Here is a 22,427-nt window from a genome sequence, read left to right on the forward strand (position 1 = left end):
TGAGTGCGTGCGGGTGTTCTTCTATGACAGGTGGCCTGGCCTGTCATAGGCTGAGTCACATGGATACACTGCGCATGCAAACATAGATATCACTCCTATTTTTCTTTAATATGCTTTTAATATTTTTTTTTAGAGGAGAATAAAAATGTTAATAAAATCATTGTGTGTTTTCCTTACTGATAAAATTCAGTTAAAAATATTTTTCTTGATAGCTACATCTAGCTGATGTTATCTAGAGGGAGGGCTAAAAGATCTTTTTCAGCTATGACTTTCACCCACGTATCTCTGCTGAACTCAGAGTGCAGATTCAGTATTGTAAGAGATGTAATTTTGCTTGTTGGTGATCACTCAGGAAGAAAAGTCAGTCTAATCTCAGATTTCAGGCCAAGCTTGCAAAGCCAGCAGGGAATCTATTACTATAACTGTGAAAAGAAATACATTTCTTCTGGACGCTGTCAGGACCTGAATATTTTGACAGCTATGTCACTTCAAATTTTTCCAGAGTAAATTTCTTTTAAGGAAGTCTTTTAAATTAAGTTTATGTGACAGGAAATAGCTAAAATTTGAACACCCAAACTGAACTTTTCTGGCTGGTGAACATGCACTGCATTTGACTTAAGTTCTTTATGAGGATAGTAATTCTTAAGCAAAAATAAACCATGCCGCTAGTGAATTAAAACCCCGAGACTTAATTTACATTGTCTAAAAGCCTACTTAAAAAAGCATTTGATCAGCTGTGGTGCTGTGTAGTAATCTGATACTTAGGGGTTGGATATTGCTCCACACACTGGTGTGTGTTTGTGATGAAGGTAGATATCTTTTCATGCTATTAGGCTGCAAATCTTGCCTGTCAGAAGCTTGAGTTATTGAACTGCAAATGAGGTGTTTCTACCTGGACACAGACTAGCTGTCAACCTTTTGTTCAGTTATAGGCTACACTGAGAACAGTGCTAAACTTTTGGGTATGTGACGCTTGAAAACTAATCTGGGTTCACAAAAAAAAAATGTCCGAGAACATCACCATAAGCCATTGAAGTTTAGAAGGTACTTGTAATTGTTTCAGAAAACTTTTCTGTATTAATGTATTGGCTTAGCCTCACAGTTCTTGGTGGGGGTTTTTTGTGTACAGAGAAGACAATATATGTGTAAGTAACTGATTTTATAAGGCAGTAAAAAGGTGAAAACAAGGAAAAAAACCCTCTGTATACCTTTTTTGTGTATATCATCCTCTGCGTTTTTGATAAGAGGGATTTAGAATAATACTGTACCCAAAGCATTTTCAGTTTTAACTAAACCCCCTCTGCCCTGCACTGTTTCAAATTTGAGATCTCACAGAGACTATCTAGCAAGCAGACATCTAGCTGATTTTTGTTTTCCATGGTTTTTGTAACCTATAGAAACTTCATGTTCAGTTAGTGTTTTGAGAATTCAGTTAATATTTGTAATGATAGGTAAGCATTACTGTAGTCTTCAGGTAGCATTTTTTTTCTTCTGTAATTAGGCTATAGTCATGGTTGCTTTTAAGTAAACTGAATTGGTTAGAAAGCAATTTCTCTTTGTCAAGTAGCAGAATGCATGTGTATATATATATGTGCTATGTAGCTACCAAAAACTTCCTTTCTTTTCCTTGCTAATTGCATGAAGAAGTGGCATCTGACAGAGAAACAATGTGAGGCTGTATTACATCTCTCTAAAATTGCCCTTCAAGTCAAGACAGCTTTAGTAAAATCATTACTTTTCTGTCTGAAGAAAAATGATTATTTTTTTTTCCTTGCTCAAGCTTGCAAATCTTCATAGGATATCTTCCAAAAAGTTCATGAGCTGTAGACTAGAAGGCATGGGTACACAAGCGACTGTTAGAGGTGTGGTTATGTTTGGAGACTCGTTTTGCAGCATAGTAAATAGCTTGAGGCGTCAGCGTTTTTTAAAAAAACTGTTCTTGAATCATCTTCATATCTGTATTCCAGTACTTAACTGCATTGCTCCGACCATGCTGCACATGTCTATCTGGCTATCATTTCACTGCTGATCATCGACTTCTTTCCTATCTTTTAAAGCCTGAGGCTCATTTCATTTCTGAACTTACAGCTGATCATCCTAATGTTCTCTGCTGGGTAGTTGAATTGTCTCTTGTCAGCCTTTTTATTTGAGAGTACTAAATATCAGCTGGCTGGCTAATTGAGAAATTGAAACTGTTTTTAATGAATCGGGCAAAGCCCACTGGAATTGTCTGAGAAGATAGTTGTGCATTTTTCAGTGCACATACGTGGAATCAGTTTGTTAATTCTGAAAGCAAGTCTTTTTATTAATATAAGAACTGAAGGTGCTGCAGTCATGGCTTCCTTTTAAACCAATAAGTTATATATTATAAAAAAAGTAGCTGTGATTTGTAGAGCTCCTATTTGAGTAAAACTGAAAGTATGGAAACAGTTCAGTTGCAGCTTCAAATTGTAATGTGCGTTAGAGTGCAATTTTTCTTTCTGTCCTTACTGAGTTCTGACAGTGTCGTGAGAAAGTGTTTGGCAAGTCTTATGCAGCATGTTGGGTTTGAAGGAAGACATGGCAACAAGCCAAGAAAGTGAAAATTAGCAAACAAGTATTGACATTTTTATGCATTAAGCTACCCTGCAGGGTTATGTGTTCACTAAATTTTAAACGATTGTTTTAAAAGTAGAGGAATGGGAAATGAAAATAGCACTAGCTCTTCTGATTCTTCGTTGAAGGATGTTGTTATCGTATCCCAGTACATTCTAGCTGCTATGGTAACCAGTTAACTTACTGACAATCAACAGATAAAGTTTAGACATCGTTATGTACATGAAGTACATTTTAAAAAAAACTATGTAAATTCTTCCATGTACATTTTCCACAGTATTAAGGGTTGTACTTTCTTTTGAAACTTAGATCAGCTGCATCCAAAAAGTATTAAATAAAACTTTTGATACAGGTCATTTGCAGCATGTATACAAATTAGTTTAGATAAATCATGCATTGTCCTACAAACTAGTTATTTCTGGCTTATTGTAATATAGCTCCTGAATTTTTTCCAGCAGCATAATAAAATGGCTAATCAGGTGAATGGTAATGCGGTACAGTTAAAAGAAGAGGAAGAACCAATGGATACTTCCAGTGTAACTCACACAGAACACTACAAGACACTGATAGAGGCAGGCCTCCCACAGAAGGTGGCAGAGAGACTTGATGAAATATTTCAGACAGGTATAATATGCATTTCTTGTTTCTGACTGGTTATGAAAGTGAGGGCATACCATTTTCAAATTTTTATAGATTAAGGTTTAAAAATTCATTGTTTTTGATCTGTGTAGCTCTGAATGTTTTGCTACTTTGACTTCCCTAAAGGCAAATTGGGTTTGACATTGACTAATTACTTGACACATCCTTAGTGTTGTATGTCATATCTTAGTTGCTTTAGGGCACAGAGCACTAGTTCCTTAGACGTTGTCAAATAAAGATGTATGTTTGAGCATACTAAACTGTACATTTTTTTTTTTTTTTCAATCCGAATCATCATTTTGCTTTTACTTTTCTACTGTCAACTCCTCACAGTGGTTCTTAAACACTCAAAAGGCTGGATAAGTGACTTAGTGAGGGAAACAACTAGCTTGTCTTGCCTGGGACTACATTTGAATTGAGTCTGCCTGTGGATTTTTTTGTTCTCTCTAGTTCTGAGTGGACAGTTTAATCCATGTTGGTTATTACACCGAAATGTTCAGTTTGACACTAACTGCTTTTCAACAAAGTTGAGGACTAAGCTATCTAGCAAATCGAGTAATACCTTGCTGGTAGCAAGTGGTCTCTGCAACTTCTAGAGAGGTTTCTTTATATACAAAGGTTTTTCTATTTTGTTTTTGTAACCCACTTATTATTTTGTCCTATAGACAGAGGCTTCCTTTTCCTCTTTAGAGTGTGTTCTGTGAACAGATTTACAAGAAGCAGTAGAAATGCTCTATGCGCTGATCTTGAATGCCTTGGTGGCAAGATGACAGTTTTTGTTGAAAAGAGTCAAAATTCCATTGATAAGTGAAGGCAGTTCAAAAACAATACCTTACCAATCTTCAGTATGATACTCTGGCTCACGTGGATGATGTCTTTTGGAAGTCATTCACAGTGAGCTTTCATCAAGCCTTTACCAGCTTTTATTGGCTTTAGACATGCACTTTCTAACTGTGGGTCACGATGATGTGCACTTGATGGTTTGAGAGAAGGTGTAAATGCCTGGGCAGAGGAACTTGTGGGGCTCTAACATGTGTTGCAGTTAGGTTGTGTTGTGAGGAGTTCTCAAGGGATTTAAAAGCTTTTCAGCCCAGAACCTGACTACCTAGCATAATTCCACTGCATGAGTAACCTGAAAACATTTATTCACACTTTCTTAATGCCACTGAATATGTTCGCATTGTGCAGGGGTTTGTCAGTGAAGCAAACTACTTTTGACACCCGAGCTAAATTTGGGATTGAACTTTGGGATTTTCAATCTGCTGAGGTCTTGTATGAAAGATACAGGTGCCTTCCAATATGCAGGATCACTTCTGAAATGTAGTCCTCGGGCTTGGCACTACTGTGCATTTTTGAAATCAAGTAGCAGTTAAATAATCTGTGTATTTTGGAGATCAAGCTGTTGCAAAGTGTGTGGAGTTCTTGGTACCTGTCCTAAATTTCGCTGTGTAGTTTAAAAAGTGCAAATCTTAGTCTGTACTTCTCACGCTGCACAGCTTATGCAAGTGCATTACAAAAGGAAAGGAATAACCTGTGAAGATCCTTAAACAGAAAAAGTGCTTCAGAACTGGTCCAATGTTTCTTGGGGGAGTCTGTACCTGTAAAATTAATATTAGCCTTTTCGGGTACATAGCAGGGCTCAAAATAATACCTTTTTGAATTCTGGCTCTTGAACTGCATAGAGCAACAAAATGAGTAACAAAGAAAAAAAATATTTTAGACATATAGGAATTCCACTGATTTTTCCTTTTTGAAAAAAAAAACCATTCTACTTCTAATATTTTGTGGGATAGAGCTTCATAAGTATTTGATCGTCAGTTAGGTAGCTCCTTTTTCATGTACAATAGGATACTCGTAATGTTGACATGTCAGCTTACTCTAGAACAGCTCCATTCAAGAGAAGGAAGTGTGAAACTTAAAATGAAAGACAAACACAATCCAAATTATTAAAAGTGAGCCAGAGTTCACTGTTTCAAATCCTGGTGTGTAATACTGCTTTCATGCAGCAGATTGGATTCCTAAATGTTAGAAAACTGTTACACATGGGGTATAATCTTGCACATCAGTTAGTACTTAGGTATATACATTTTAATTTAACTTTTTTCATTGTTGTACTCATGTTCTTTCATATACTTGTGTAGGAATATGTAATTACATTAAATGTGTAATTCTGTTGCTATGGAACATAACTTTTTGACTTTAAAAGCAAACTGCATAGTTCTTAGTTTGTATGAAATTCAACAGAAATCTGTAACTTCTTTATCTTTAACTTTTAGGGTTGGTAGCTTATGTCGATCTTGATGAAAGAGCAATTGATGCTCTTAGGGAATTTAATGAAGAAGGAGCCCTCTCTGTATTACAGCAGTTTAAAGAAAGTGACCTGTCGCATGTACAGGTAAGGTGAGAGCTCCAGGAGTGTGAGCACATAAGTATAAATAGTGTTCTGGCACTATTGGCAGGAAGTTGTAACTTAGAAATTCATTGATGTTGCTGTATTCCAACATTTCAAACCCAAATCACAAGCCTGTTAAAAATTGCCTTAAATGTGTAGGTATTTGAGTGCAAAGCAAAAGCTCCCAGATAAAAAAAATGAGCGTGCTGTTGAGAAAATAAGGTAAAAATACTACGTTGGATCTGACGATTTTTTCAGTCTGACAAGTTTGTTCAATTAATTGTTACATTTTTCTAACAGATTCTTTTGACATTTTGTTTATTGCATTGCACTTGATATAGTGACCTCTTGGTGTGGAGTGTAAGATTCGGTGGATTCCCAGGGCTTTTCATACGCACAATTGAATCATTTTGTAAATTGTATCTACAGAACAAAAGTGCGTTTTTATGTGGAGTTATGAAGACCTACAGGCAAAGAGAGAAACAAGGCAGCAAAGTACAGGAATCAACGAAGGGACCAGATGAAGCAAAGATTAAGGTAACATTTAGAAAATACTAATTATTCTGTGCTACCTGTACACAGACTGAAGTGGTTTTGGATGTACTTAAAAAACATCAATACTGCCTGGATAAGTATATTGACACTTGGCTGTAAAGAAATGTGTGCATGATAGAGATTCAAAAGAGAATGTGCTTGTTTGAAATGCCGATCTTCTGATTACACAATTGCCAAAATGCATGAACTTAATGTTATGTAAGGACTATGAAAACATTGATATCTATTTAAGGATTGTCTTAGTTGTCCTTTTATATTAAAGCTTTTACGCACTCTTAAACTTACTTTGAGACTGATTGGACATTTCAACAAGGTATTACTATATTAAGAAACTCTTCTGTAGTGCAAAAACCTAAGTGCAGAGTGGGTGAAAAGAATTACCTGATCTTCTGGAGTTCTTGGGGTACTACATATAAAATGGAAAATAAGGGAAAAGAAAAACAAGGTCTTTCCAGTGACCTTGTAGTATAAAACAAATGTTGCTGTTTGTGGTGGTGTTTTTTTAAACCCCCAAAATAACAGGTTTTTTTGTAGGTTCTGTCTGTCCATATATACCTTGTTATCAAATGTGGCAAGGAGCAGATAAGGAAATGCTTATCTTAGGATATTTTAACCCACTATCCTCCCCCCCATAACTACTGTGACAATTTTTTTTTCAGGCTTTGCTAGAGAGGACTGGTTACACTTTGGATGTAACTACAGGACAGAGGAAATATGGGGGCCCTCCTCCAGATACTGTATATTCTGGTGTTCAGCCTGGTATTGGAACAGAGGTTAGTATATACAGACTGATCTGTTATTTTGTATGTTGTGCAAACTCATAAATAAGAAATACTTGAAAATAAACTATATTACAAGTGAAAGTTTAAAGTATTGTAGAGGAAAGCATTCTTCTATGTTTGTGTGTCTTAATCAGTCTTTCTTATTACTCAGTATTCTGCAAAAGACAGAATAATAGGTTGAGGGGGAAAGCAGGTGGAATATACTAGGAAAGGTTATGTAAAATTTCTTAAAATGTAAAATAGATCATTAAATTGTCAGACTTCATGGTCCATCGCTTAAAAAGTGACCAATGTAGGTATTAGCTGTATAGATACGTAAAAGGTATTTGAGTCTGTTTATAACATAAATGGAATTTAAGTGACAGTAGCAAGGTTTATTTCGTGCAATGTGCTGACAGTGAAAAAGATTTGGGTATTATATAAAAATACTCACATACTAAGTTTTGAAGAGGAAAACTGAGATTAGTAATTATTAAGGAATTGTTTATTTGCTTTTGTTTCAATCTATATGAGAACATCCTTGATGTTTGCATGGACTGATGGTGAAACTACCGCACTGAAAGAGTCCATGTAGCTTGTTTCTTTTTGTAAATTCTTGCATTTTTGCATTCAGAAAGGTGGCTTAAAAGTTGTTTACCAACTCAGTGGTGTTGCCACGGTGATTATGTGATGGTATAAAGTGTTATTTAATTGCACCTTGCCTCACTGACATTAGGAAGCATTTCTTTACAGAGAGGGTGGTCGAACACTGGCAACAGGCTTCCTAGAGAGGTGGTCAATGCCCGAAGCCTGTCAGTGTTTAAGAAGTATTTGGACAATGCCTTTAATAATACGATTTAACTTCTGGTCAGCCCTGTAGTGGTCAGGCAGTTGGATTAGATGATCATTGTAGGTCCCTTCCAACTGAACTAGTCTAGTCTATTAAGGACTGAAAATACTCGGTGGATATTAAGTATTTAATCATTAAGTATTTAACCACCATCTGTTGGTGATGGTTAGCCTCTTTAGGAAGACACAGAAAAGCTGTAAAGTTGGCTGTGCTTTAATACTACTAAGAGTATGTTTTTATACTTTTTAAGTTTCCTGAAGCTTGGTAGAACGGGTAACTTGTGGAAACACCCTTACGATAAGAACATAAATGCTTCTCCCATGAATCAGCATTAGAGGCTGTAGCAAAACCCAGCCAACTGGTTACAGATACCATACCTCTACCAAATTAATTCATTGCTGGCATTTTGTGGGATTTAAAGACTGATTACTGCTTTAGACATGCTGCTTGGTTTGACTGGCTGAGCACCTTGCTGAAACTGGTGTATGCTTTATTAAACTTAGTCTTCAGCTCTTGCTGTTGAGCTCTGAGGCATAGTAATCAACAACTTAAACATGACCTTATTATTTGGTAGACTAGGCACGTCTGAACACAAGTGATTGGAGATTGTTGTGGCACTTTATGTATCATACACAAGATGTATCCCTTTGGATAGTGGTAGTGAATCTTTTGTGTTTGAAACTTATTTAAATAATACGGAAGCTCTCATAGCTTGTGCCAGCTCAGATATGTTGATGCCAGAGCTGTCATTGGTGTTAGTAATGGCAAACTTCTGGTTTTTAAGGGTACCCAAGTACTGTTACTGATTTCAAGAAGATACATACTAGGTAGACGTTTTTCCCCCAAGATGTATCAGATCTTTCTACCGCAAATATTTGTACACCAACTAATTTGTCTTTTTAAAACATAAAGTGGAATTCATTAGATGTTAACTGTAGCTTTAACTCTTCCAATATGTACTTGAACATTGTGCAGTAGAACTAAAGTGTTGGTAAATAATCTTACAGATGTTCATCATGTTGAACATTCACAAATTGTTGCTGAACATTTTGCTGAAAGGATTATGTGGGTGAAGCTGTCCAATGTATTTTTTCAAGTGGGTGGGCTTTAAGAGCAGCTGGACCTTTTTGGAATGTGATTCTGTAACAAAGACAAAGTAGTTACAGCTGTGTGGAAGCTTGGAAGAGAAAATAATTGCAATAGGATTTGTCGTTAAACTTGGGTATTCGTTCTATTTAAGGACTTTCTGCTCCAATGTAAAACATTTTGCTTATAGTGAGGTCCCATGATGTTGATACTTGGAGATGTTTATGGGAGTGTTTATTGGATGAGAATGGAAGCAATTATTTGGGTGTTTCTTTCTCTCCTTACACTGGCTTTGTCATTTGCATCTGCAGACATTGCAAACATTGATAACTGTGTATCCTCAAGGGGCTTGTACAGTGCTCCTTTGTTTTGCTTAAAATTTCTAAGATCTTTTTTTTCTGCTTTTTCTTACCTCCTGTTACACCAGCTATTCTTCTTAAAGATGATCAGAAGGGTGTTAAAGATTCCCCACCCCCCCAAAGGACAATGTCTAGTCAGTAAGCACATTGGGAAATTCAAGGTCATGATTGAACCCGTGCATCTTGCTAGCAAGCTATGAGCAAACTTCAGTTTGGTTACAAAAATGCTTGAGCTGTGTATTTTCTCACTTACCTATTCTGCAAGGTTTTGGTCCTTCACAGGTTGTTTTGTAGTTTATTCTCAACACTTTGAATACTTTCAATCACACTGTTGTGACTAGTCTTTGATACAGGAGTTCTTTTGGAGATTCTTCTATAAACCACCAGATTAGATTTAAGAAAATGGTCAACTTCTTGAACGTCTTTCAGTTTATAGATTCTTTTTGCATCCTTTGAGATGCTGAAGCTTTTGTGTATACCATTAAGAAGATGCTTAGAAGTGTCACAGTAAGGATGATTTCTGAAGGGAATATTCATATTCCATGAAGAAAAATAAATGCGGAAATAATTAGAATGGGTCCTTGCACTGTAAGATAGTAACTGATGATTTGCATAGCTTATCTAGCTCTGCTTAGGTATGCTTGCTCTATGCTAATTGTAGTTTTGCCATTTTACTAAAGTGTATATGCAAGCAATACTGAAAAAAGAATTTTTTTGTATTCTTAAATTCCATTTTTTTACATAAAACTACTTCAAGTTGTCTTACTGTGCTTTAGAATAAACCAGTTCTTCAGCAACGTTGGAGGACACATAGGCAGTAGTAACTTCTATATAGCAGTTTCAGTAACTTTTGAAGTTAAGTGCAGACAAGACAAGGAGAGAAAATGTTATAAATATTTCATTAAATTCAGTCACAGCAAGGAGGAGTTTAAGTGTATAAGGAACAAAAGGAATTTTAGTTATAAGTCCACTACTAGTCAGGGATGATGAAACTTTCATGCAAACAAGACAAGCATTCAGTGTTTCAGTTGGATAATGCTGGATGGTAAATCCAACATCGTATCTGTAGTGTCTGCATTTGTGGGTGATACCTAATAAGGTTGAGCTGTATTTGCTAAGCAGGTTAAAATACATATTTTTCACTCCTGATCTTCAGTCTGCTGACTGAGGAGCTTTTAGTTGTTAAGTTCAGGAAAACTGAAGGATGATTGTAATTCTTTTTTTTTTTTTTTTTTTTCCTTTCTTTAGAGGAGGGTAAAAAAAAAAAAAATCTGACATTCATATGGCCTGTCCAGACTAATGTTACATGAAAAATTAAGGAGGTGACTGATGTGGTATTGATTTCCATCCTTCACATTTTGGTGTAAATGAATATAATACCATTTAAGACATGATTTGAAGAATAGAAGGCTTCATTGGTAACTGTAAAATACCAGCCTTTTACCCCACTATAATAGGGGTAGGGGGAAGCATTTTTCAAAATTAGCACAGTGCAGCTAGCATGAAGAGAGTAACTGACTTAAGTCTGTACTAATTGCTGGATTGGTTTTGGTTTTATTGAGGGATCTCCAGATAAAGTAAGTCCTACTCCTAAAGTTTTGAGAGACTTCTATTTCAGTGTTTTTCAGTGATGTGAAATAAAAACTTGAAAATTCTGTAAATAGATTATTTGCCCATAATATGCTAAGATGATGTGCCAGGTTAGATATCTATATAACAGCTTAGACTATATAAAATTGAAGAATTGCTACATGTCCTTTTGAGAGCTGAAATTTATTGGATAAGTGTATGATAAACGTCTTTGAATATCGTTATCAAAAATGCAAAACTACTTTTAGCTCTGTGAATGGTAGGTTGGTATTGCATCTGCTCCTCTGTGGGTGCATGGTCAGAATTTGTAACAAAAAGCCAGAGAAGGGTTGTGAGGCTAACTTGCAATCTGGAGAGTGTTATGTTATTGGAGATGTTGGGGCAATTTGAACTGCTTTTGTCCATAATAAATTGAATGGGAAGAATCGGATACTGTAGTAACTCGAACTTAAGAAGCAATGGTATAATAAACTCAGCAGGAGTTGAACTAGACAAAGCTTGTGCTGGATTTAGTACACAAATGGAATGTTGCTTTTGTACTGGAAGAGCTGTGGGGGTTCAAAGGTTTTTGCACTGTGCCAGAATTTTTTTCCACTTCCATATTTTTTTTTAATGAAGATTGTAGATTTGGATGAGATGAAGCAGTCATGCAGCCTACATTAATTAACATTTAAATCTGGCATTTAAGAAAGATTGACTGCAAAGCACATGAAGAGCACTATTAAAAGGAGAGAGGTTTTGAAGGAGCTCTTGAATGCTGCAGTACACTTCTGTTAGCTTGTGATGACAACAGAAGAGGCTCAGTTGTTGAAGTAACTGAAGGATGCATCATCTAGAGTGCGGAAGTGGATTGCACCCCTCAATAATGCTCTGTAAAGTTGTTCAAGAAACTGAAATTAAATTTTTTCCTAGTTAAGACTTTTCATAATTAATCTTCTAAAGCAGTAATAAGGAAGAAGTAAAATGGAGTACTTTTCACAGGTCCTTTAGGAAGCAAAACTGGAAAAAGTAAGTCTAATGGTCAGTGATCACAACAAAGGCCCAGAAGTGATGCAGTTGCATCCTACTTAGACAAGATCTCTTATATTGTTTCACTGATAATGCCAGTTTCCAAAGTTTTTCCACAGTACTCTTGTTGTGGAACTAAAAAATGAAACAAGACACCTGATATTTACATTCTTTGGTATTTCAGCAACTTTATTCAAGCTTATCAACATACCTAAAAAAAAAGTTATTGCAGATGTTTCTTCTGACCCTTGGTGTTTGTCATGTCTAGTATTGATCTTGTAGTTCATTAACATACTAAGTTTACAGGCTCAAAGCAAATTCACTTGGATGTGAATTATTCCCACAGAGTTATCTAGTCCTTCCATTATAAATGGAGGTTACTCTAGAATATAGGTCAGATAGGAATGTATTCAAACTAAATCCTTTATTCTGTTTCTCATACTAGCTCCTAGAGTGTATTGCCTGAACTGAACTGTAGTAGCAGGCTTGTGGAATTTTTGGTGTTCTAAAGTTTGTAGAGAGTGAGCCAAAGAGACTGGAAAGAAAGGAGGAAAGAGAAGCTTTCAGAATGGTAAATCTTTAGTAAATAGCTGGAAAAGTAGACTTCGTTTGTATTTGGATTAAGGTTTTTTCTTTTTCTCAAGTATTCTGTTCTGGTGCGTCACCTTCAGTTTCTGCTGGAAATGGTGGCATCTGAAACAAAGAATTTAATGTGGACTTTTTATGTTTGACTGACTGAAAAACAGTTACAGTTTGTGGAGAGTTCAGCTGACAGTTTCATTGTCTTAGTAGCAAGTTGGAGTTCCTGTCTTCTGCGTTTCCATGATGGTATCAGCTTTTTGTCTTTAAAAACTGTGCATGGGTTTTGTAATGAAATGTTCTAGGTAATGAGAATGGAAATACCTATCTGTAGGGATTTCTAAGCTTTTTGGAGAGGCGGGGGGGAAGGCTCTGCCATTAAATTTTCACTCAGTATGATAAATCCGTTCCTTTTTTTCCCCAATAACAAATACGTCATGGTCGGTTAGCAGTCACACTGATCTGAGAGAGGCTAAGCTAAGTGAAAGAAATGTTCTGGAAACTGAATTTCAGGAATATCTGTGTAACATAAACATCTAAAAGTTCTAGCTTTCTTTTGGAGGAAAATAATTTGTGTTCCACACTTCTTAAATCAGAGTCGTCATGCTCTCCTCATGGGTTTGTTCATATCAATGCTTACATGGGCATTCTGAGTGTCTTTAGTTTTGGAATTATCTGCTAAGCCTTCAGGTACCAGATATCACTATGGCAAAGCCTAGATGGAAAAGGTTGACTCCTCCTAGCTTTTTTTACTACAAAAAATATTTGAAGTTAAAATAAATAGAATTTGATCTTAATGGGTGTTTGGAATGTTTTGCTTGTATTAGCAGTTCAGAGATTTTGAGAATTCAGAGGAGAGCTGCAGTGATGAAACAATTTGGGGCAGGGGAAGCTTTCTAGGGTGACCTCAGCTGAAGAGATTGAACTCCTTAACAAAACTTTACCAAAGTTTATTGTCATCGCTCTATGTAAGGAACAAAACCAGGACGACTCCAGATTTTTTCAGACAAATATTAAAACATTCAATTGGTGGAAGCTGAAACAAATACAGACTAGAAATAAGATCACAGTGTATGTTGAAAGTGGAAAATGTGCATCGGGCAATTTAAGGATTTTTGTAGATTTGGCGCCCCCCCCCCCTCTCCCCCCCATCTCTTGTAGCTTTCTAATGAAGATTGGGCTACAGAATGATTTGAAAATACTGCAAGAGCAAGGAAGTGCTTGGCCTGCTTTAATACAGGATACCCAACTACATAGTCTGTAAGGTCTTTGTTTTTAATTGCCGAAGTTATAGCTGGGTAAGAACCATTTACCTCTTCATTACAACCTCTTCAATATAAATAACAAAACCAGGTTTTCCATATGTAAACCCTAGTACTAACAGCAGGAGGTTTAGAAGACTTAGTAGGACATACAATAATGTTGGCCACAGTGAAGGCTGCAGTGATGGCTACAGTGTTTCTGCTGTGATGGTTTATGCTGCAATGTACTTCCCTTCCCAGGAACTTTCAAGTATTAAAAGTAAGTTTTTGGACTTTTCAAAAAGCTTTGTTTAAGTGTCCTCTTCCTTTTTAGGTTTTTGTTGGTAAGATTCCCCGAGACTTGTATGAAGATGAATTGGTGCCACTCTTTGAGAAAGCTGGTCCAATTTGGGATCTGCGCCTCATGATGGATCCTCTTTCTGGTCAAAACAGAGGTTACGCTTTCATTACCTTTTGTAGTAAAGATGCAGCGCAGGAAGCAGTTAAACTGGTGAGTAACTTATTTTCAGACTGGACAACATAATGTAAACAGCAAGCATGCTGGTAATTTCTTAGATAATGAAGTCTTTGAAGTGTTTCATTAAAGCGTCCGTTGACAGACTCAAAATTTTACTTTCCTAAAAATTGCCTCCTGATTTGATTTGTATATACAAATAATGTTCTACTTTTAGGACCATAGTCTGCTATAGCCTGCTGCAGTCTGCTAGGGTACTTCTGTGATGATAGTAAGAGCTTACTTGATTACAACTGGAAAACACAGTGAAGCTTAAAGAATATATTTAAGTTTTATCACCTTTCCTACTATAAAGAGCTAATTAGACATGCTTTGTTTTGCTGCTGCTGCTGTGGAGGAGGTCTCTGACTTGGTGCTCTTTGTGGTTCACAGTGGCCTTTAGTTCTTTCCAATGGCAGTCATGCAGTCAGCTCACTACGTGGAAACCTGACTTGGCCTGCATCTAGACAGTTTGGCAAAGGACACAGAGCAATCCCTAGAGAGTTAAAATGAGAGACAGTAGTCTGATTGGGGCCCTGGTTCGTTTGACCTTGCCTCTGTCTGAGAGGAGGCAGTAGAATTAGGCAGATCAGTGTGTACCTCCCAAGGTTTTGGATATGGCTGTGAAATACTGCTTGTACTTTGAAACAAAGCAGGTGAAATGCTTTATCTCATTTGCCTTAGCAGAATTCAGCTGATCCTGTAAGAAGAAGGGGGGGAAAACCTAAACATCTAGTCAAGCTGGGGGGAGAGGGGGGGGGAATGGGGAACCAGCGAAACCTAGAGAAACTTAAGAAGTGATTCTGTTGCATTGTAAAGACTTCAGAAGGAGTCATTGCCTCTAAACGTTCCAGTGTTTGTTTCCTCAAGTATTTTCATGTATTTAGATATAGTTGCAGTTGTTATGTTAGGCTCTTCCAGGACTGGGAATTGCATGTCCCTGCTTAGGCTGTTTTTCCTTTCTAGAACCTACTTGGATGTTTCCTGAAGGAGATACAAAAAAATATGTTTTTGCAATTAATTGCCTCTGGGTCTCAGTGTTTGAAGATGGTGGATACGAGTTACTGTCACTTATGAAGGAAAAATTGTTTTGAAACTTTTTTCTATTTTTGAACAAGTTGAAGGTGCTCAGAGTTGTTACTTTAAATTTTAAATTTTTACTGATTGAGGGAGATGAGAGGGAAGATGCCGAAGTGACAAGAGATGTAGCAAGCAATGTGCCACTGATGGAAGACTGGCTTCCGTACCCTGGATATTGCACCAAATAAGTGAATTTGTGTGAACATATTCCTTAAGTCCTGCATCTGGATTCCCTGCCCCCTACCTCCTCCACCCTACCATTATCCAGTAATGGGGCCCAGCTTATATTTAGGTGAAATATTTTCCACAGACTACTGGGGGACAGGAAAATGGGGCAGACACATGCTGAATTTTGGAGCTAATTAAACCTTGATAGCAAAGTGAAGTTCTTTGAGAAAATAAACTTGAAATTTTGATGTCTTGGTTTCTCTACACCGGGTGGGCCTTCTGCTTGTGTTTGCAGGTACCAGTGGGAATGGGAATGGTTGTAGGTAAAATGGCTTTGTAAGATAAGATATAATTTGAAAAGCAGATTCGGATTAAGTTCATGGAACTGGAACGCGAAGTTCTATTGTGTTATGAGTCACTGTTGTACGTGAAGCAAAATTCTGAAATGTTTTTGTCTTCCTTGAAGTGATCTTGTTTGATAGCCTGTGGTACCTTAGCATTGTTCTAATTCTTGAATATGGAGAAGGTTACTGAAGTTATTGCTCTGTCATCTGTATGGCTACATCTCAGCTAGGGTAAAAATGGCTGAAAACTTGCTTTTAAAGAATTGGATGAGATTTTCAGAAGCTGGCTGATGATGAAATATACATCCTCTTAGGTTGTGTTTGAAAATCCTACCTAAAACGAAGATGATGTCTATCTTGAATTCTTATGGGTTTTTTTTTTTTTAAAGGTTGAACTCTTGTATCTTTAAAGACCTATCGGGAGTGTTGGTGTTCAGAGTAATCCAACTGTGGGTACAGGCATGAAGCAGTGGACTAAATTTTTTTTTAATGGGAAGTTTTAAAACTTAACAGTAAAATTTATAGAGTCCTAGATTTAAAAGGTCCAAGAAATCCCTGCGGTGGGGGTGGGGGGAGCAAGGTCACACACTGATTTAGACTTTGAGTATCTTACAGCAAATGTGCTCAGCGTTTAAAAGCTATCAAAGTAAAGTGGAAGAACTCATCATATCTATAATGCAGTGTATTTGCTTATTAGTAACAGCAGCAATGACTGACATTGAGTCCCAGCACAGGAAGCGGTCACCAATTGTCTAGAAAGATCTTTCCAGTTTCACATAAACAGTAGATGAATGAATTTACCCCATGCAATTTGTATCTGTTATGTGTTGTTCCTTGTACTTCAGTTTCTTTGTAGCTTTCCATTCAGCAGAACTTCTGAAGTTTCTGTGGAAAACCTAAGCTCGGCAATGTTCTTCCAAGTGAATGCTGACCCAAATACTGCAGTTCTAGTAATTCTGTTGCAATGTGAATTTGATATTCTATGTATAAAAATCGTAGATCATGAAGATCATGAAGGAAATAGCTGATTTTTTGATTTTTGGGATCTTTTTATCCATATTATTGTGGAGAAAGCAAATGAATGGCTTTTTATTTTCTCAGTGTGACAACTATGAAATCCGTCCTGGGAAGCACCTTGGAGTATGCATCTCCGTGGCAAACAACAGGTTATTTGTTGGGTCAATTCCAAAGAACAAGACTAAGGAAAACATATTGGAAGAGTTCAGTAAAGTCACAGGTAAGACCTTCCTAATGAGTTTGTCACACTGATCCTAAAATACCATTCAGTCTCTCTGTTTTGTAGGTCTAGTTATTTGACAGATGCATTCAGCTATCATTTAAACTATTTCCAAGTTGGATTCCAAGTTTGTTTCTGGTAGAAATTTTATATATCAAATATATTTTATGGTGGAGTGTAAAGGGACTAGTGTCTGTTTTACTGATTGTTAAATGAATGATGTTGTAGGTTTACAATTTGAATCGGAAACAGCACAAATGAACTCAGAAAAAAAGTGAAGGTCCTAATTCTGTTACCTGTTCTAGCTTCCTGTTGAAGGCTCTGTATTTGTAACTGGATCTACAGTAGATTCTGCTTTCACAACTGAGAAGTTTTTGGGGAGCCTCAAACAAATGTATTGTTGAGGAATGATGGGGAGGAGGGAATACTAAGTCAGTTTAGAGGGAATGTTATTGTAGAAATAGTTAATGACAGATTAATTTTTGTCCCAGTTCTTCAGAGTTGTTCCCCAGTATATGCAGCAAGTAGGAAGAAAAGAATTCAGCTCATCACTGGAAGGATGCTTCTGCTTTAAATAAGAGATTGAAGTCTTGATCGCCTGCTCTTGTTCCTGTAGGAGAGTTTTAACCTACTGCTTCTTTTTTAGGATTGCTATTTATAAGTACTTCAGGGAAATGGTGAAAACAGAAGGTGAATATTCATTTAGTTATCTCTCCTCTTTTTGGAGAGATGTGGAAGAAATTCTTTCCAGCTTCCCCTGGCGGCGGGGAGATGCCACGTACTAATGCTGACTGCTTTTCAAAAATGTAAAAATCGTAAAATACAGAAAACTTACACTGTGTGAACTGTTCAGGTTGATGTTTTGCAGGGCCTAATTGTGAGGTAAGTTTGTTCTGGAGAATGTCACCTGCTAGGTGACCTGTTTTTGGGTAAATTGGATGAATATCTGTTATTTGTTTTGCTTTTCTTGTGCTCCCTCTCCCTTTCAGCTGTTAAATTCAAAGGCTGTCTATTACAAAAAACAAGTGAAGGCATTTTAGAGTAGACTCTAGATTTTTTTTTTTTTTTTCCTCTTCCTTTTGAAGCTTAATACTAAAGACCTGTTTTTCAGAGGGTTTGGTGGATGTAATCTTGTATCATCAACCTGATGATAAAAAGAAGAATCGAGGATTCTGCTTCTTGGAATATGAAGATCACAAGTCAGCAGCGCAAGCTCGCCGCCGCCTGATGAGTGGGAAAGTAAAAGTCTGGGGGAACGTTGTGACAGTGGAATGGGCTGATCCAGTAGAGGAACCTGATCCAGAAGTCATGGCAAAGGCAAGTAAAAACTTAACTGGATGCTGTTGTGCTTCAGGAGGAATTTCTTTATCCCATAGTGACAAAGATTTGTTCCAGCTGAGCAATGCTAGTTTTGAGGGGCAAAAAGCAGTTAGAGGGCATTTTTGTAGTAAGCTGTGCAAACTGGCATGGTTTGAGCACTGCAAATTAGTTGCCTGTGTAACACGTTAGGAACACGCTGTTGTAACCAACTGTTCACATTTGAACTAGTAGTGTACAGCGTTAGCCTGCTGGATTGGCACATCAGTCTGTGTTCATTATCTGCTTCTGCTGATAATGAATACTAGGTGGGTATTTTGTAAAACTATTTTCCAGAGTGAGATGAGGTTGAAGCTCAGCATAGGGAATGATGTGATTTTTATCCCTGGGATAACTCTGCTGCTCTTGAGGTCTGTTACTAAAATTTTACTGGGATTTGTAGCATCCCAGAAGCAGAAAATCAAAGTTGGATATTCTTCTGGTCATGGAAGGGAACTGTGGAAGGAGAGAAGTTGTAGAAACTTCATACAGGTAACTACAAGGCTAACTTTTTTTTTTAAACAGGTACAGAATTTATAAGGTTACCCAAAATTTGTTCATGCAGAGAAGGGAATAACATCTTATTAGTTTGTTAGTTTCGTTTGAGGCTTGACTTTTAAAGATTACATCTTTCATTCTCATTTTTTCACCAGGTGAAAGTTTTATTTGTAAGAAACTTGGCCACTACTGTGACAGAAGAGATTCTTGAGAAATCCTTTTCTGAATTTGGAAAGCTGGAAAGAGTAAAGAAATTGAAGGATTATGCTTTTGTTCATTTTGAGGACAGAGGTGCAGCAGTGAAGGTAGGTTGATGATTCTTTCCTAGCTAAATTGATGTGAGCAGTTTATTTTGTACAAATGGTTTTAAGAATTCTTTACAGTAAATATCTAGATAAGACCATTTGTAGAGCCCATTTAATAAGGTTCCCATTGTGAGAATTTTAACACTAATAATTTTGTTCCTATGATTTCAGTAGCTAGGAGGATGTGAAACTTGCAAAGGACAAAACTGTAGCAAGTTAACAAGTAGACTGGAAAAGAGGTATAGACCAATGCAGGAGAATCTAGAGAAGAGGAAAAAAAAAAGATCAACCTAGACAATTTTTCTGAGGAAACACTGACAGAAGGTATCAGTTGTCTCTCAAAGACTCCTATTTAAAGGCTGTGTGTAGTTTTGGAGTGACAAAAGTATTGAATAGAAATTGCAAGGTAGTTCAAAAAATGCCTTGTGAAGGGGAGAAGGATGGCACTAGCAACTCCTTTAATGCATCACCTGTTTTTAACTCTACATGCTACTTAGAAGGTTTCTTCTAAATGATTTCTTAAACATTGGAGGTCATTATTGTAAGCTTCAAAGATGTCTTCCTTTGTATTTAAGAGCAGTTGAGAAGGTCATTAATCTCTGCTGTTTGTACTTCAGTGGATTGAATTCTATAGAAATTACTCCGTCTGTTTTTTAAATCTGTAGTTTATGGGGAGGAAGTGTTTTGCACCTGGGAGTAATGAGGAAGTATATTGCATGTGGCTACATAGACAGTTCAAAGGCTCTTTACTCAACCTTATTAATCATTTTATAACCATTTCATTGCTTACAATTTTCCTACCTATGAAAATAGGGTTTAAAATACTTTTGAGTTTGGCTTTAGGATGAATGTCACTCAGATTTAATGAAGTTGAAGTCAGTTTGGATAGGTTTAGACCATGTCCAAGCGAGGGCGAGAGGTTGTTGACAGAAGGGGTAAGTCAGCAGCACCTCCTGACATGTTTTATTGTAGTATGTCTTTAAACACTCTTAGACTGGGAATACTCTGTTAGATTAGAGCAACTGAAAACTTGTAGCAGATGAGAAAAGATAGATCAAATGCAGTACAGCAGAGCATCTCTAATGCTCATCTTCTCTGAAAAAAGCTGCTGGAATACTAACCACGTATCTGCCCCGTGTGACTGATTTATGGCCACTAAATTGGTTTATGAATTTTGTGAGATATTTTTGTGTATGGGTATGTTGTTTGTTTTTTAATGAAAGCATTATTATGATATTTATGCATGGAATTGGCTCATTGTTTCCAGTGTCTACTTACTTTCATACCTTCGTTGAAATAAATCGCCATGATCTCTAATGTTTTTGAGGCATGTAGATGTACAGACACGTAAAGGTTTTGTTAATATTAAATATTAATACCCAGAAATGTTAAATGCAAAGCAGGTAACTCCAGGTAAAGAATTGAGGGGTGTAATCGTACTTTGTGTATGTATATTAAGTTCTCTTTGTGCGTGCATTTGATAATTGCAAATTACACATTACTTTTCTGGAGGATTCTTGCCTCACTGGATGAGATCACCAAGTTTCAGTAACTTTTTTTCCCCTTAAGTACGTGTCCTCAGAAATACTTAATTTCCTCAGAGGCACTCACGTAGCACATTGAACTAGCTAGGAAGTCCAAATATAAAAATACTCTTTTTCTCTTGTTTGCGTGTACTCTACCTGGCTTACAAGTGTAGTGAGTGTTCGTGTAGGTGTGAGTAGTGAGAACTTCTGTCAATGTATTTCTGAAACATTTCTAGGGGATGTAGGATCATAAAAAGTGATGGTGTTATGTCTGATTTTTTAAAAAATAATGCTCAATATGTTTGAATCCCATTCTTTTACCTTATGATATAAAGAGTAATTTTTTTTTAAATGCTACTTCGCTATAACTGGTGAATAAAGTGGGACTTGAAGGAATAACATGTAACATTCTGTTTAAGTAGCACAGAAACGAAGCACATGGCATAATTCAGCGTGGAGCAGCCCAACCACCTGGTTTCTTTCAGTAAGTGTTAGTTTCCTTTTGAATGGAAACAAATGTTCAGATGTTTCTCTTCTAATTTTTGTACAGGCTATGAATGAAATGAATGGGAAAGAGATAGAAGGGGAAGAAATTGAAATAGTGTTAGCAAAGCCACCGGATAAGAAAAGGAAAGAACGTCAGGCTGCCAGACAGGCCTCCAGAAGTACTGCGTGAGTGTTCATTCTTGCACTACTGTAATACTGTGGAATGAAGTTCTGCTGTAAAATATGAGCTAGTTTAGAAGAACCTGAACGACTTTTCTTTTCTCCATGTTGTGTATTGTTAATCAACAAGGGGAAATTTATACTTTATTTTGGGAGACTTTTGAAGATAAATAATTGCATGTTTCTTTTTCTTAATAGGTATGAAGACTATTATTACTACCCTCCACCTCGCATGCCACCTCCTATTAGAGGCAGAGGCCGTGGAGGGAGAGGTGGATATGGCTATCCCCCAGATTACTATGGCTATGAAGATTATTATGATGATTATTATGGTTATGACTATCATGACTACCGTGGTGGCTATGAAGATCCCTATTATGGCTATGATGATGGCTATGCTATAAGAGGAAGAGGAGGAGGAGGAAGGGGTGGGAGAGGTGCCCCTCCACCACCTAGGGGGCGGGGAGCACCACCACCAAGAGGTAGAGCTGGCTATTCACAGAGGGGGGCACCCATGGGACCGCCAAGAGGAGCCAGGGGTGGGAGAGGGGGTCCTGCACAGCAGCAGAGAGGACGCGGTGCTCGTGGAGCCAGGGGCAACCGTGGGGGCAACGTAGGAGGCAAGAGAAAGGCAGATGGGTACAACCAACCTGATTCCAAGCGCCGCCAGACCAACAACCAGCAGAACTGGGGCTCCCAACCCATCGCTCAACAGCCGCTCCAGCAAGGTGGTGACTATGCCGGTAACTATGGTTACAATAATGACAACCAGGAATTTTATCAGGATACTTATGGGCAACAGTGGAAGTAGACAAGTGAGGAGGGATTGAGAATATTGGAAACATAGAATTGGCTATAGCTCTACATTCTTCAAAACAAAATTGGCTTAATGTTTCATCCTTCAGTAGCGATTGGCTGCTATTTGTATTGGGCTGAAGAATCACTCTATTGTGTATATACTCGAGTCTCTTAGTTTTCTTTTTTCATAAACGCACTTGGACATTACTGGGCTTGCAGAATTCCCGAACTCCGTATGGGGTTCCAATGCTTTTATCATTTTAGGCTTCATTTTAGCAGT

The 22,427-nt window shown here is 37.3% G+C and overlaps 1 protein-coding gene across 4 annotated transcripts; it reads left to right on the forward strand.

Moving 5' to 3' along the window:
- Positions 1-3,052: 3,052 nt before the first annotated feature.
- Positions 3,053-22,426, forward strand: HNRNPR (heterogeneous nuclear ribonucleoprotein R). 4 transcript variants are annotated; one of them, XM_009575809.1, is made up of 10 exons: positions 3,053-3,219; positions 5,511-5,629; positions 6,056-6,163; positions 6,841-6,954; positions 13,990-14,166; positions 16,863-16,998; positions 18,110-18,315; positions 19,008-19,157; positions 21,234-21,355; positions 21,548-22,426. In XM_009575809.1, the coding sequence occupies exons 1-10, from the start codon at positions 3,063-3,065 to the stop codon at positions 22,158-22,160; spliced, it is 1,902 nt and encodes a 633-aa protein (XP_009574104.1). In that variant the 5' UTR covers positions 3,053-3,062; the 3' UTR covers positions 22,161-22,426. The 4 variants fall into 4 exon arrangements, with proteins under 4 accessions (XP_009574104.1, XP_009574103.1, XP_009574105.1 ...); XM_009575808.1 differs by having other exon boundaries at positions 3,054-3,219; positions 16,863-17,016; XM_009575810.1 differs by having other exon boundaries at positions 3,054-3,219; positions 18,110-18,210.
- Position 22,427: the final 1 nt, after the last annotated feature.

Source organism: Fulmarus glacialis, unplaced genomic scaffold, assembly GCF_000690835.1.
Source record: "Fulmarus glacialis isolate BGI_N327 unplaced genomic scaffold, ASM69083v1 scaffold26393, whole genome shotgun sequence".
NCBI classification, from domain to species: Eukaryota; Metazoa; Chordata; class Aves; order Procellariiformes; family Procellariidae; genus Fulmarus; species Fulmarus glacialis.